The 16,943-nt window shown below is 35.4% G+C and overlaps 2 protein-coding genes and 1 long non-coding RNA gene across 3 annotated transcripts; all 3 read left to right on the top strand.

Annotated features, from left to right (window-relative positions):
* Nucleotides 1–1,794: 1,794 nt before the first annotated feature.
* On the top strand, nt 1,795–4,135 carry LOC131018213 (uncharacterized). Its single transcript, XM_057946938.1, has 3 exons — nt 1,795–1,953; nt 2,702–3,105; nt 3,163–4,135. The coding sequence occupies exons 1-3, from the start codon at nt 1,795–1,797 to the stop codon at nt 3,989–3,991; spliced, it is 1,392 nt and encodes a 463-aa protein (XP_057802921.1). The 3' UTR covers nt 3,992–4,135.
* A 106-nt stretch (nt 4,136–4,241) lies between these two features.
* LOC131017246 (uncharacterized) lies at nt 4,242–8,622 on the top strand. Its single transcript, XR_009099495.1, has 5 exons — nt 4,242–4,610; nt 4,684–4,777; nt 4,880–4,923; nt 7,453–7,521; nt 8,433–8,622. It is a non-coding gene; the product is annotated as an uncharacterized LOC131017246 (long non-coding RNA).
* Nucleotides 8,623–9,739: 1,117 nt separating this feature from the next.
* LOC131018212 (uncharacterized) lies at nt 9,740–12,012 on the top strand. The gene is made up of 2 exons (XM_057946937.1): nt 9,740–11,890; nt 11,968–12,012. The coding sequence occupies exons 1-2, from the start codon at nt 9,740–9,742 to the stop codon at nt 12,010–12,012; spliced, it is 2,196 nt and encodes a 731-aa protein (XP_057802920.1).
* Nucleotides 12,013–16,943: the final 4,931 nt, after the last annotated feature.

Here is a 16,943-nt window from a genome sequence, read left to right as displayed (position 1 = left end):
GAACACGTACGTATCAAAATAATAAAGTAAATGCGCATACGCTCAACCTAGCCTAGAATTTTCGTTATCACAGCTCAATATGAATTAGACCAGATACTAATTTATCACAGCTGAGTATGAATGGCAGGGACAAAGAAAATTCAAAAAGTGCAGCCGATTTTGAAAGAAAGAGTGAAAGGGAAAAAATTAAAAACTGCACATGACAACAAGACGCATCCTGCACGTGGGTGACGCGTTGGCGGGCCCCGAAAAAGCTGCGGGGAACTTGATTTTATTTTGGAACTGGTTTCTGCTGTATCCAATGTAGGGGTGTAAACAAACCAAGCTGCTCGCGAATTATTTGGAGCTCGTTCAAGTTCGTTTAGAGAAGCTCGATAAATAAACAAATCAAACTTGAGCTTAGTAGTATTCGGCTCGTTAGCTCGTGAACATGTTCGTCAAGTGATTCAGCTTGAAAAATATAAATTATTAGTATATACAACTTATATTTATCCACTAAAATTAATAATAATTGTATTAAATTTCTAATTAATTTTATTTGTCATAAGAAAATAATTAATATATTTATTATTTTAAATAAAATAATTTATTTTTAAAATAAAATAATCAATATTTTGAATATAAATATAAATTTAGAAAGTTCATACAGGTTCGATTAGGCTCGTGAGCCGCTCGCGAGCCTCAAAGTTAGGGATGTCAATGCAGCCCGAAACCCGTGGGCCGACCCGAATAACCCGACAAAATTAGAGGGTTAGGGTTGAAAAATCGCAACCCGAAAAAACCTCCAGCCCGATTAGCCCGCACCCGACTAACCCGGAACCCGATAGGGCTAGCCCGAAAACCCGATGGGCTGGCCCGGTGGGCTGACAGAATTGTGACTGATGCATCCAGTTACAATTTCTGCTATGTTTAGATCTATGGTATTTGCTTAAATATATATTTGTAGCCTCATTAAAAAAAAAAGTGAAATTAATTAGTTAGAATATATATGTGTGTGTGTGTGCAATCTCATTAAAAAAAAGTGAAATTAATTATGGATCTTTTGTAGAAATTGATTATTAGTATCTCATTAGTTAGAAATTAATTATTAGTATCTCATTTTAAAGTGATACCAATTTTTTTTTTCCTGTCAATGAGACGTGCATGACAAATCCACTAATTATTCAGTAATAATCCAGATTAATTCTAGTGCATTGATACATGCTAAATTTTACTATCTCATTTTAATATAATTTTGTTTATGTAATCTTGAATATCTTATATTTTTGCATTTCATGCTTTGCTATATAATTTATATCTTTAATATCTATGTATATTTTATACATTATACATTAGATCATTAGGAATAATAAAATACAAATGATAATTTTATTTTTACGCCTTTAACCTGATTAGCCCGATGGGCTAGCCCGAAACCCGAAAGTTTAGGGTTAGGGTTGAAGATTTACAACCCGAAAAAATCTCCAACCCGATTAGCCCGCACCCGACTAACCCGAAACCCGATAGGGCTAGCTCGAAAACCCGGTGGGCTAGCCCGATTGACATCCCTACTCAAAGTATTCGGTAAGTAAAGTTCGGGATTCGATTCGATACTAAACAAACCAAACTTGAGCACACCACTATTCGGTTCGATTACACCCCTAATCCAATGGTTGAAATTGGCTTCCGAACTTTGGAAACGACGCCGTAATACATTTATCACTTGACCAAGACTCGTAGATTTTGAGCTTGTACACATTTATGAAGAGATCAGATATCTATTTATCACAGCTCAGTTACTGAGCCTCAGTATCAATGGAAAGGATAAAGAAATTTGAGCAAGTGCCGTCTGTCGTAGTCCAATTGGAGAAGAACAAAGATGACTACATTCCGCAGGCGGTTTCCTTGGGTCTGTTCCACCACGGCTATCCGAAACTCAACTTGTTGGAGGTAGGGATGGAAATCTACCCGTGGGTAACGGATATCCGCGAAAACCCGAACCTATTAGGGTGGGTTTGGATACCATTTGATATCCACGAATAGTTTCGTGGTTGCTATTCACTATCCATTTAGTTCGTGGGTATGGGTTTGGATACTTACTATCCATACCCGCGAAACCCGTTTACCCGCGAAAAATACCCGCCAATCACCCGTCAATTATCCGTGAATTACCCGTCAAATATCCACAAAAAATTCCATAAAAAATGGGCTTTGAATATATATTTTGAGATTATGGGCTAGCATATTATATCTTAAAATAGGCCCAAACAGAAACTGAACTAAGGCCTAAATTCTAATAGTCTAATTTAAATTTGAATTTTGTTGAGCTATTATAGAATTTTATTGGATTTTATATTTTAGTTGATGAATTTGAATTTAAACATTGTTCTTTGTGAATTTCAACATATGTATTTGAACTATGTTATTTGTGTTGATATTTTTTTTCTATTAAATTTGTTGTAAATTTATATTTAAATTTTGTTTCGTGAGTATCCAGCGGATAATAGGTGGCGGGTATCCGGCGAATAGTGGGTGACTGATACCCGCCGGATAGCGGGTTCGTGAATACCCGACGGATAGCGGGTATCTGCGGGTAGCGGGTTTGGATATCATTTGATATCCATGGATAGTTTCGTGGTTAAAAACCACTATCCATTTAGTTCGTGGGTATGAGTATGAATAATCACTATCCGTACCCGTCGTACCCGATTGCCATCCCTAGTTGGAGGTCTTCAAGCCTATTGCCGTCGAGTTGTTCATATCAGGCGGCCCATACAATAAGTCGTTCTACCACAACAAAATTGCTGGCATCATCGGTGAAATACGAAACTGCTACGGAGATCTTTACTGCTCGGACGATTGCCTAGCCGAAATAATGCTTCGTGATGCCTCGTTGATGATAATCTACATGGAGACGAGTACTGTAACAGAGCACCCAGATGAGTTGATGATGAAGAAGATTAACGCCATGATGGATCATCTTGGCATATTGACATTAGCATTTATGGCGCATGACATGGTTTTGCTTGATAATCAGATCCCTTTAGTCGTGGTGAAGGTTCTGATGGATTTAAGATACGGGGAAGGGCGGGAAGGCGAAGGCCAATACGAAAAGTTGCTTAACAGGTATGCATGTTCTGTTACAACTATTAATTATAAGATACAGTCTTTGAAAAATGACAGATTCATTAATATGGTCATCTTCGGAGAGTATCGCCAGCAAATAGTATTGTCTAGGAAGCCTATGCACCTCCTCGAAGCCATCCACATGGTAGTCGTCTTTGGCGGTGAAGATGAGAGCGGCGCTGCTCCAACACCAACTTGCTGCAAATTGCTGTGCTGCCCCAGAGCTGATCTAGAAAGCGGTGCTACTACTCATGGTATAATCCATCGTCTTCTAAAGTCTCTGGCTTGCAAAACCCAAGGTGCAGCCAAGAATGACTACAACTCCTTCATAAACTCCATCCATTCGTTTCGTTCGGTGACAGAGCTCAAGGCAAAAGGCATCCATTTTAGACCAGGCCCAACTTCTTTGATGGATGTCAGCTTCAAATCCAACTTCTTCTACTCCACCCTCCATCTCCGCGAGTGGATCCTCACCCCCAACACTAAGGTCCTCTTCAAGAACTTGGTCGCCTACGAACTCAGCCCTGGCAGCCCAGCCAACAGGGAGGTTACCTCGTACATCACCTTCATGAAGTCGCTCATTGATAGGCCGGAAGACGTCAAGGAGCTGCGAGAGAAGAAAATCTTCATCAACAAGCTTGGCAGCGACCAAGAGGTTTTCAACATCTACAAAGATATCAATACACACGGGGCCGATAATCCGATGATTTTTCATGCAGTGAAAGACAAGATCCAAGAACATTATAACAGTAATATCAAGACATGGATGGCTGAGCTCATCCACAATTATTTTCGATCTCCGTGGACCATGACCGCGTTTCTTGCTGCCGCCGCATTACTTGCCATTTCTGCCGCTCAGCTCTACTACGCCGTGCATCCTAACTAGCTCCAACTCAAGATTAATTGATCAGCACATACCCATCTGTTTCGACTGTGTGTGCATATATGCTGCCTGTTTCCTTCTATCATCTTGTTAATTTCAACTAGTTTGATTGTCTTTGAGGCAATTAACTAGTGTAGAGACATCTATACTAATAGAAAAAGAGCGAATGATAATTTAAGGGACAACTTGTGGATTGCCTATTTTACCCCTAAAATATAAATTTGTTAGTATATAGATTAATACTTATCACCCTCACGATTTTTCAATTAATTTTGACTTCTTTCTTTTTTTTATTTTTTAAAGAGAATGACATTGAGTGAATTAAGGGATATAATATAATTATCTATGGAAAAAGTTCACTCTAATTCCGTATATATTTATATATATCAAAATCTTTATCTTATGTACTAACTAAACTAAACTCTAAATATAAATAAAAATTAATTAAAGTTCTAATTCTTCTCCAACTCAATCAATTATCTCCTCACAATTAATTAAAGCCATCCTTGCGCACCATCGCATACAACCTCGCCGCCGCTGTGAGCCTCCGGTCCGCCGCGCTTCACCGTTGCTCTTAGTCTTTTTTCCGGTCGCCGCCTCCCCTCTTCGAAGGCCGGTTGAGGTTAGTTTTGATTCTTGCTTCGTCTGTTAATAAGCTTGCTATCTGAATACTTTTCTGGTTATAATATGTCCAGGTCACCCGACAAGTTAAACACTTCGAAGAGAACCATTCCGTTCGATTTCTCGCTTAATTAGTCGGGCAGAGAAGCTTGAAGGTGATCTGTCAAGGTAAGGATATCCATGTTTTGGTCATGGAAGGATATATGCAAATAAGATTGACATTATTATGGATTAAAGAAGCAATATTTTGTTTGCCAATTTGCTCCGCAGGTCGCCGCCGTCGACTGGAATTTCATAATTTCCTCCGCACATGGGTACGCCTATGATATTATATTCAAATTTCAGGAGATTATATTTTGTTTTCAGTATGAATATGCTACAAAATAGTTTGCGATTTTATGGTATTTGATGGTTTGTATTTCTCATTGCTCAATATCTAAGATTATCAATCCCAATAATAAACTAAGATATAGATTCAGACTCTCTCAAAATTACATCTCCATAACTTCTCTCAAGAACATAAACTTTGCAGCATGAATTTTAAACATTTATTTGTTTCCAAATTGGATGTCCTATCACCTTGTAAGTAAAAAATATGCATGCATGAGATGTTTTACGGGTCGATATCTAAATATAAATCGATAGTAAATTATATATTTATAAATTTACTAGCAGCTAGAACATAGTACGTATTATTGAATTTGGCTTAATTGTGTAATTTATTTATTTTTTGAGAGAAAAAAAGGCATAATTTAATTCAAAATTTTGTGCTCCAATTATATTCGGGAAAACATAAAAAGTTGAGAGGTGAAAATTCATGTGAGGGGCAGGAGCACATCTCACGATTTTGGGTTACAATTTTCTAGAGAGTAGCAATATTGAGTGGCCTTTGTCAGTTTGAGGAAGACAATTGAGATGATAATTTTGGATGTTGATTTCAATGGTATATATATATTTTTTTGTTTAGTGTATAATTCATCACTATCCTTTTTTCTGTAATCGTCGGATACCTACCATATTCTTGATGTATAGTCTTGATACGAAGAGAGAAGAAAAGAGTCGGTTTTACACTTTACCTTTACCTGGTAGCTAGGTTGCATGAAACAATAAGTACTATAATTCGACGCTCTAAGAAGTAGAAACTTAAGAATTAGTTCTATTTGCTTATATATTATATATGTATATATATTTATTTTATATATATGTCTTTGTGTCATGTTACGAGAAGGCTGCTGATATTCTTCCATCTCATTTTGCCGCTGATGGAAGAAAGAGTTTGCTTCAAATTCTTGCCCATGTAGTTTTTTTTTCCACGGGAGTCATGTAGTTTTTTTGCTGTTTTTTTGGGGGTCTTTTTTTTGTTATCTACTTAATTATGGGTTTAATTTATCATTTTTGCTTAACCCCTTTGAGCTCCTAAGAGACCTCCTATCATCATGTTTGGAGTTTTCTAATTTCTTAGCACTGGCATATATATTACAAGAGGCATATATATTGTTTATTTCATACTGCACACACACATATATATATATATATGATTGAGTTTTGTAATCGCAGTTGCATTTCATTTTTATCAACACTTACATATATGACCAGGGACGGAGCCAGGAATTAATTTTGGGGGGGGGGGGGGGCTGAAACTGAAATTTTTTTTGGGCATTAATTCTGTATATTTAAGGTATTTTTTTTATTAAAATACGAGCATAATACTAATAATAACGAACAATATTTTCATAGATTATATAATTTCAATATATCACAAAACTTTTTTTGGACATTCCGTATATTTAAGACATTTTTTATTAAAAGGCAAGCATAATAATAATAATAACAAACATGTTCATAGATTATATATTTTCTATATATTATAAATTAGTTTCAATAAATTATAATTTTTTTTAGCATTTCATACATATTAGGCATTTTTTATTAAAAGACAAGTATAATAGTAATAATAACAAACAATATTTCATAGATTATATAGTTTTAAATAACGGAATTATCCTTAAATTAAGTATATATATGAGAGAATATAATAACCAAATACTCTTTTATAAAACAAAATTATTTTATAATAGGTATAAACATATATCTATATATATATATTTAAAAAAAAAAAACTCAAACTTTGGGAGGGGGCTCTAGCCCCCCCTAGCTCCCCCTGGCTCCGTCCCTGTATATGACACATTCAAATGATCGAGCATTATATATTTATGAAATTTGGTGTGCCTATTATTGTATATGGTTGTGGGGTGGACTTTGATGAGGAATCAAAAAATGAGATTCATACCAAGAATTTCTATTAGTAGAAGAAAATTGATCTCATGTAGTATATTTCACCTCTCATAAATTTCATAATTTTAATTGTCTTTGTTGTTTTTGGAAATAGCAATATGCATTTTTAATTTTTAAAATATTTGTTGATTTTAATATACATTTTTAGTATAGATTGCTAATTTGTTATTACATTTGACAAGAAGTAGAAAATATTTCATTTTCATGATAGAAAACCAAAAAAATAAACTTTATTATACCATATTTGCAGGACACATGTATCCAAAGGTTCTGAATGTTCAGTTATGTCCTCAAATTTTTGTTTTGGTCATTTAGGCTGATTTAAAAGTTATGCAAATTTTTGGGTTTGTAGAATGACCTTTATTTAATTGTGAAAGTTAGGCTTTGATAAAATATAATGATATAGTAATTGTTTTGCTGCCATATCAATATGTTTATATTTATTTGATTCGAGTTATACTTATAATTATTATTAACATTCCTTTTTGTTGTTATTTGTTTATTATTATTTATTATTTTTGTGTTACAGAATAAATATTTTTTTGCAGGATTTTAAAATTTATATACACTAACTATGAACATGGAAGTTACATTGCGCAAAACAAGCTCATCTTTAGGTATTTTCTATAGCATGAGCGCACAAGCTTCTAAGTATTTATATTAAGGGATATATATAACTATCTATCTATCTATATATATGTATATATTAATTGTCTATGTTATAATCACCACATATCACACAACATGAGCACAAATCAAATTCTTTTTTTAATTAATATATTTATATTTATATATTGCAGTTAATGAGGTATATAGACAAAGAAAAAATCTACAAAGACAAAAGAAACGTAAACGAAATGCAAGTGATTTGAATTGTAAGTATTACATTCTTTTAAGATAAAAATACGTTTAATACATTATGATAAATTATTAATGTTTTTTTAATTATATTGTTTATCTATTTAGGTTCATTGCTACATGAATTGAAAAATGTGCCTGATTGCATTCATTGAATATGAACCTCCTACTTTTTGTTGTGATAATGGAAAAGTTAAACTTGTATTTTCTGAAGTTCCTCCGGAGTTGGATGAATTGTTTACAGCCCAGTCAGAAGAAGCTATTAATTTCAGAAGGAATATTCGTGCTTATAATAGTATATTCTCATTTACTTCGTTTGGTGCAAAATTGGACAAAGAATTAGCATCTGCAAGACGGGGAGTTTATTCTTTTCGAGCACAAGGCATGGTTTATCATGATCTTCCTGGATTGATCCCACAATATGCGTCTCCAAAATTTTTTCAGCTATACTTTTATGACACACAAAGTGAGTTTGAGAACAGAATTAACATAATGCAAAATCAAGTTTTGTCAGAAGCAGTTGTACAGATGCTCATGAAAATTTTAGAGATCAACCCGTATGCAAAATTCTTTCGAAGATTGAAAGATTATCCTTCAATGGATAATGTTCAGCTTCATATTTCTAAAGATGTCAACTTAGATCAACGAGTATATAATTCTCCACATGCAGATCAAGTTGCAGCTATATGGGTTGAGGGAAATAATGAAAATATTCCATTGGAGCGGGATATTGTAGTTCATGCTCATTCCGGCGACAGACATAGAATAAAGCATTATTATGGATGTTATGATCCATTGCAATATCCACTTCTTTTTCCAATGGGCGAAACAGGTTGACATCAAAACATTAGAAAGATTGATCCAGCATCTTTGGTTCGTAACACAAATTCTGTTTCTACTTCTACTTCATTAGCAAGAACCATAACTGTAGGCGATATTATCTCCAATGAAGAACAAGGTATCTCTATTAAGTTTTTATAAATTGATTGATGATTAAATTAGTTAAGTATCATATTTTATATTTTTATAATGTTTATAATTGATTTTACTAATTTGATAAATTTTAGTATTAAACTTTTGGATAATTTTATTCTTCTAAAGTTATATTATTTCAATCATCAGATTATAATTCGCTATGAGTAGAGAACATTCTTTTCATTCCCACCCATTAACTGTAGCATACTAATCATATACTCCCTCCGTCCCGCGAGTCTTGACACGTTTGGGTTCGGCACGGGAATTAAGGAGTTGTAGATTAGTGTTTTAAGTGTGTAATTAATAAAGTATAAAATTGATAAAGTAGGAGAGAGAAGGTAATAAAAGTGATGAAGTAGGAGAGAGAATATAATAAAGGTGATAAAGTAGGAGAGAGAAGGTAATAATTATTGCCAAAAAAGGAAACGTGTCAAGATTCGTGGGACGGCCCAAAAAGGAAAACGTGTCAAGATTCGTGGGACGGAGGGATTAGACAATAATATAAATTTATTTTCAGAATTTTACAATTACAAATTGCAAATATTTATGCTCCACCTTAGCTTAAGGCTATTTACTTTTCTCATTATGCATATGTCTTAATGAAATCCCTACTTAATCATAATCTATAAATCCTATCTATGAATGAGCTGAACGATAAAGTGTTGATTTGTATTTAGAGTGTTTAGGTGATAATGAATATATTTTAAGCAATTGTTGACATATATATTTATTTTGTATATTGTTATGTTTATTTTATTTTACTAATCACTTAATATAACTTTTTTTATTTTTATATTGTATTTTTCTATGTTTTTAGGTGTTAGAAGAGAAAACGTTAAGAATGTATCATGCCGAGAATATATTTGCTATAAGATACAAATTAGAAATCCAAGACAATCCATACTCTTATTAGCTGGAAGATTATTACAGCAATATATAGTGGATATGTACATAAAATTGGAGACAACAAGACTGGATTATTATCGTCAAAACCAATCAAATATGAGAGCAGAATTGTATCAAGGAATTGTGGATAGTGTCTTTAATGGAGAATTAAGAGGAAATGAAGTTGGCAAAAGAATTGTTCTACCAGCAACATTTATAGGAGGACCAAGATATATGCGTCGTAGATATCTTGATGCATTGACATTAGTTCAAAGATTTGGAAAACCAGATCTATTCATTACAATGACTTGCAATCCAGAGTGGAAAGAAATACAACAAACATTATATGATGGTCAAACAGCTCAAGAACGTCCAGACTTAACTACACGAGTATTTCGAGCAAAACTGCAAGACTTGAAATATCAATTATTCAAGAGGAAATTTTTTGGACATGTAGCTGCACATGTTGATGTAGTTGAATTTCAAAAAAGAGGGTTACCACATGTCCACATGCTGATAATTTTCAAGTCTGGGCATAAGTTGAATACGACAAGTGAAATAGATAAGTTTGTAAGTGCCGAACTTTCTGATGAAGAAAACAATTCCGAATTGTTTGAATTGGTGAAAAAACATATGATGCATGGACCTTGCTGTATGGTAAAAGGAAAATGCAAATGCCATTATCCACGACCATATTGTGAAAGCACACAACAAGGTAAAGATGGATATCCAATTTACAGAAGAAGAAAAAATGGATCAATTGTACGTGTTCGGAATGAAGACTTAGACAACCAATGGGTTGTGCCATATAATGCACATCTATTGTCCATATACAACTGCCATATTAATGTCGAGGTATGCTCTGGTATCACAGCTGTTAAGTATTTGTACAAATATATCTATAAGGGACATGATAGGGTGGCCGTTCATATAACCCAAGATGATGAGCCGCGTCAAGTTGATGAAATCAAACAATTTCAAGATGCACGATGGGTATCTGCACAAGAAGCAATGTGGAGAATTTGTGAATTTGGTCTGAATGATATTTCTCCAGCAGTTATCAACTTACAGCTTCACCTTCCTAACAAACAGTTTGTATCCTATCACGCATCCCAAAATCTGCAGAAGCTTTTATTGTGGGATCATGTTTCAAAAACAATGCTAACTGAATATTTTACTCTGTGTGCTACAAGTGAAAAGGCAAGGCAATTTCTCTACAGAGAATTTCCAGAGCATTACGTATGGAATAAGAGGGACAAAATTTGGACAGAAAGGCAGAAAATTGGCGTTATTGGACGTATAAGTGCAGTTAGTCCGATTGAAGGAGAAAGGTACTATGAAAAATTATTGTTGAATCATGTTAGGGGACTAACCTCTTTCCGACATTTATTGACGGTTAATGGTATAGAATGCTCAACATTCAAAGAAGCGGCACAAAAAAGGGGTTTATTAGAAGCTGATCAAAGCATTTTCGATTGCATGAATGAGGCAATAACATTTCAAATGCCAAATGAACTACGCAGGTTGTTTGCAATAATCTTGGTACATTGTGCACCGACAGATGTAAGAGTTTTATGGGATACTTACTTTGATGCAATGTCTGAAGATTTTAAAAGGGATGCCAATACTTCAATCCGACAACGTGTTTCTAAGACATTGCTGAGCTTAAGAGTTTTGTTAGAGAGCATGGGAAAAGATATAAATTCATATGATCTTCCCACAATTCCTTCTTATGATGCTAATATAGAAAATAATTGTTCCGGAGAGATACAAGATGAGATGTCGATACAAATTCCTGAGGAAGATCAAGATGCAGAGTTAAAGTTGAATGATGACCAACGGAAAGCATTTTCTATGATTTTGAGTTCCATACAGAAAGCAGAAGGTGGGATTTTTTTCATAGATGGACCCGGTGGAACTGGAAAGACTTTCTTATATCGTGCACTATTAGCTCATCTTAGATTAAGAAAACACATAGCTCTTGCAACTGCTACATCTGGAGTTGCTGCAGGGATCATGCCAGGAGGAAGAACAACACATTCACGCTTTAAAATTCCTATAAATTCTGATGAAACAAGTGAATGTTCAATTTCAAAACAAAGTGCAACTGCCGAGTTATTGCGGAGAGCACAACTGATTATATGGGATGAAGCACCGATGGCAAAAAAATGGGCAATTGAAAATGTAGATAAGGTGTTAAAAGATGTCATGGGGAATGATAAAGATTTTGGTGGAAAAGTCATCGTTTTTGGAGGAGATTTCAGACAAGTATTGCTGGTTGTTCCTAAAGCTACAGTCTACCAGACTATATTAGCAAGTTTGGTTAATTCTTATTTATGGGGCAGAATGAAAAAGATCACTTTGTCCATAAATATGAGATCCAAGAATGATCCACAATTCAGCAAATTCTTACGAAGTGTTGTAAATGGTGAAGAACCGATGGATGATGAAGGTAATATCAAAATTCCAGATGATATGGTAATTGAGTATGACAATGAAGAAAATTCTTTGAAAAGACTTATCGCATCCATTTTTCCGAGTTTAGCAAGGAATGCATATTCGGCGGAGTACATGACGAATCGAGCAATATTAACGCCAAAAAATGAGCATGTGGATAAGCTGAATGATAAGTTGATATCCATGTTTCCTGGAGAAGAACAAGTTTTCAACAGTTTTGATGAAGCTATTGACCAGACAAACATAAACTATGACGTCGATTTTTTGAACTTTTTGACTCCAAATGGATTACCTCCACATAAGTTGGTCTTGAAGAAAAATTGTCCAATAATTCTTTTAAGGAATTTAGATCCATCAAATGGTCTGTGTAATGGCACGAGAATGGTGTGCAGAGACTTTAAGGGCAACGTCATAAACACGGAGATAATGCTTGGCCAACATATGGGAAAACATGTCTTCATTCCAAGAATTCCTCTTTCGCCAGCTGAAAATGAAGGATATCCTTTTCAGATTATTTGCATCCATCTTTCAATTTCCAATGCATATATATATATATATATATATATATATATATATATATATATATATAGGCATATGTTATTTTTATTTAATGTTTCATGCATATGCTATAATTTGTTCATAACCTTAGAAAATAACTATATTTGAATTTACTCAATATTTCTCGTAGATCTGAACTTGTAGAGATATCTTTATGGGAAGATATGGCGAAAAATGAAGAACATGACCTTGAACAAATAACCGGACGGAACAGCATTCTGTTGCAAACCAAAAATAACAAGAAGAGATCCCCAATCGTCAAAATCAAACAAGAAAATATTTAAAATTCGTCTTACTCCTTACTTAGATAATTTAGGATGTTTTTCATAGATTTTTTTGCATTTTTATTTAGAAGTATGAATATTACTTTATTACTTTTAAATTTAATCATTAATAGTTGCATTCGTTCCTTTTTTTATTTACATAGTATAAATCAAACGTGTTCAACGTGCATCGCACGTTCTTCCTGCTAGTATATTAAAAGAGTTATAATGGTGTGAATGTTTGCGTAGTGGAAATCAAATGTCAAACACCAACTTAATTAATGCATATTTTGACACGAAAAGACTTAAATGTCCTTATTTTAACTTCATTGAACCTCCCGGCCCCAGATTTACCTCTCAATCTTTCTATCCCAGCATTTTATCTCTCTTTCTATCCTTCTCTCTCGATATTTTCATTACATCTCACAGCTTGAAATTCTTCAGGCAGCGGCGGTGGCAACATGTGACTGCGCGTGTGATTTTCTCACAACTTGATTTACAGAAGTGCATGTTATTTGGGTAGTGTAGAAAATAGGATGACGATAAAAGAATAATGCAGAACCGAGGCGAGATTAAATCTCTCTCCGTAAGGCAAAATTACTTCCGCTCTTGTGCTTGCGGATCTATATTAATTGCCCCCAAGATACAACGGTATAGGGTCGATAGACGATTCCTTAGCACTAGGAGATCGTTATCCGGTCGAACGGCTCGATACTCGGGACTTGAGTATGAACACTAACTAGTATGATAGGAGAGGATGTGAATGGAATGATTTGAACCACATCCTGGAGGGCCTATTTATAGTATGTAGAGGGGTGCGGTGGAGGGGTGCGTCTGTTGGGAGAAGGCCTTGACCGAACCATCACAGCTATTCGGTCAAGGGGTGCCATGACCGAACCATTGCAATGGTTCGGCCCAAGCAGCCGCCCAGCCTCATCCGCCATGTCATGGAACCGCCTGTGCCACGTAAGCGTCCGCCCACCCTGCCACGTCACCGAACCGCTGAGCCATGTTGCCACGTCACCCGAGCCACCGTTTCATTTGTCAAAACTAAAGGCTCCTCAAAGCTCCTCGCGACGACGTCGCGAACGAGCTAAGTGCAAAGTGCGCCTACAAAGCGCCCATTGCGACAAGTGCGACGTGCACGTGCTCGGCCTCGGCCTCGGACTCGGACTCGGAAGGTGCTTCGCACCTTCCTCGTAGGAATTGAGTTTTAGCCTTAAAAGGCTAAGTCAAAACCCACTTGGGTGCACCATAGGTCCACCATAGAGAAGCACACTTGATTGTTCCTTTATGGTGGAGAGCACTTTATAAATAGCTTTACACTTCCTTAATTTTCCAATGTGGGATGACACTCCACATTTCCATCTTCAATGGCTATCTTTGTCATTAATTACTCATTCAATTCTTAATAGATTTGAACAAGTAAATATACCAAATTAATCTACTCAAAATGTAGATTCCAAATATACCATTTAATTCCATTAATTACAAAGTAATTATGGACTAATAAAGCCATTTATTCCAACAATCCCCCACATGAATGATGATTAATGCAAATGCAAAAAACTAAGTCCCGACGACCCATTATTGCATTAGGATAGGTAGTTGTTAGCTTTGAACCTTCCTTAGTGTAATGCCATCGGATTTACTCGTTGCTCGGTGAACATGATGTCTTGAACCGGTCAACTTTTGTGTAAACCTAGTCAACAACATACACACAATAATAGATCTAATATCTTTCGTTCTCACGTTGTGTCCATTTCGGCCTTGGACCATTTCTTGGATTCACAAATGTTTATTGATAATTTGAAGCGGCCCCACTTCTTCACTTGTATAGGTGATCTCCTATAAAGAGTATCCTGCCATACTCCACCTAATGAGGCTATAGGAATCATTAAAAGCTTTTGACGGCTTACCCTTTACCACAAGCTGCAAGCTTTGCACTTGAGCAGCTATGAGAATGGATTTTGAAAGTTTCAAGTGCTCAACTTGAACTTCCATAATTTAGTTGTCTCATTGAACCATGTTCTTGGGATCTCCAGTCATCATGGTTGAGTTACCACTATGAAAGTTCTTAATGTGTGGATTTTAATCCCATTCCCCTTACCGCGTTATACAATTGATCACGATTAATACCTTTAGTAAACGGATCCGCAATATTGTCTTTTGACTTTACATAGTCAATGCACATTATTCCTGTAGTGATCAATTGTCTAACGGTATTATGTCTTCGACGAATATGTCGTGACTTACCGTTATACAAACTATTCTTTGCCCTTCCTATAGCAGCCATGCTGTCACAATGTATCATAACCGGAGGCAAAGGTTTTTCCCAACAGGGAATATCTTCTAAGAAGTTTCTTAACCATTCGGCTTCTTCACCGGCTTTGTCTAAAGTAATAAATTCCGATTCCATAGTAGATCGGGCTATACATGTTTGCTTAGAAGATTTCCATGATATTGCTCCTCCATCAATGGTAAATATGAACCCACTTGTGAATTTAGAGTCTTTAGTGTCGGATATCCAATTGGCATCACAATATCCTTCCAAAACTGCGGGATATCTCGAATAGTGTATACTATGAGAGATTGTGTGCTTTAAGTATCTCAACACTCTTGTCAATGCGGTCCAATGATCCTTCCCGGGATTACTTGTAAACCGACTTAATTTACTAATCGAATATGCTATATCTGGCCTTGTACAATTTGACAAGTACATTAGGCTTCCAATAACTCTAGCATATTCTGATTGTGATACGGGTTCTCCTCGATTCTTGGCTAAGTGTATACTTAGGTCAACGGGCGTTTTAGCCGGAGGCAGATCAAAAGCTTTGAATTTCTTAAGTACATTCTCAACATAGTGAGATTGTGATAAGACTATTCCCTCGGGTGTTCTAAGGATTTTAATTCCTAGAATCACGTCAGCTAATCCCATATCTTTCATGTCAAAGTTCCTCTTTAACATCTCCTTGGTTTCTATGATGATTTTGTTATTGCTACCCATAATTAGCATATCATCAACGTAGAGACAAACAATGACAAAATTGTCGGATGTTCCTTTAATGTATACACACTTGTCACATTCATTGATTTTGAATCCGTTTGCCATCATTGCTTGGTCAAATTTCTCATGCCACTGTTTGGGAGCTTGTTTGAGTCCATACAAAGACTTTACAAGTTTACAAACTTTCTTTTCTTGACCGGGAATCACAAACCCTTCGGGTTGTTCCATATATATCTCATCTTCTAAATCTCCATTTAGAAATGCTGTTTTTACATCCATTTGGTGTATCTCAAGATTATATAATGCTGCTATAGCAAGTAGCATTCTAATGGATGTAATTCTAGTGACTGGAGAGTATGTATCAAAGTAATCATACCCTTCCTTTTGTTTGTAGCCTTTAACTACCAAACGTGCTTTATACTTATCAATAGATCCATCGGCTTTATATTTCTTCTTAAGAATCCACTTGCAACCTAAAGGTTTATTTCCCGGAGAAAGATCAACAATAAGCCAAGTGTGATTGGATAAGATTGACTCGATTTCACTATTGATAGCTTCACGCCATAGATCGGCATCAGGACCAGACAATGCTTCCTTGATTGTCTTTGGTTCATCTTCTAAAGTATAAACTACAAAATCCGGACCAAAGGTTTTCGCAGTTTTTGTTCGCTTTCCGCGTCTTGGTTGCGGTGTTACTTCACGTGTTGGTCCGTTATCCTTAAGCGAAATTTCATCATAAGTTCTCTTTTTCGAACTTATGTCATTCTTCTCTTTCTTGGGGAATATTTTTTCAAAGAATATGACATTTCTTGATTCTATAATCATTCCCTCATTCATATCGGGTACTTCCGATTTGTGTACCAAGAATCGGTACGCACTACTATTGTTTGCATATCCTATGAAGATGCAATCAACAGTTTTTGGTCCTATTTTTACTTGTTTGGGTTTTGGTACTTCAACTTTTGCTAAGCACCCCCACACTTTTGTATATTTATAGGACGGCTTCCTTCCTTTCCATAATTCATATGGAGTTTTT

This window comes from Salvia miltiorrhiza, chromosome 3 (genome assembly GCF_028751815.1).
Source record: "Salvia miltiorrhiza cultivar Shanhuang (shh) chromosome 3, IMPLAD_Smil_shh, whole genome shotgun sequence".
NCBI lineage: Eukaryota > Viridiplantae > Streptophyta > Magnoliopsida > Lamiales > Lamiaceae > Salvia > Salvia miltiorrhiza.
The sequence above is the reverse complement of the archived record's forward strand: the minus strand, read 5'-3'. Positions and strand labels throughout refer to the sequence as shown.

Excerpts from the sequence above, each read along its gene's own strand:
- LOC131018213 (XM_057946938.1), top strand. The coding sequence starts at position 1,795 with ATGGAAAGGATAAAGAAATTTGAGCAAGTGCCGTCTGTCGTAGTCCAA. Across the intron at positions 1,954-2,701 it reads GGATGGAAATCTACCCGTGG|TTGGAGGTCTTCAAGCCTAT; the intron begins GTAACGGATATC and ends TGCCATCCCTAG. Across the intron at positions 3,106-3,162 it reads TACGAAAAGTTGCTTAACAG|ATTCATTAATATGGTCATCT; the intron begins GTATGCATGTTC and ends GAAAAATGACAG.
- LOC131018212 (XM_057946937.1), top strand. The coding sequence starts at position 9,740 with ATGAGAGCAGAATTGTATCAAGGAATTGTGGATAGTGTCTTTAATGGA. Across the intron at positions 11,891-11,967 it reads TTGGAGGAGATTTCAGACAA|AATGAAAAAGATCACTTTGT; the intron begins GTATTGCTGGTT and ends TTTATGGGGCAG.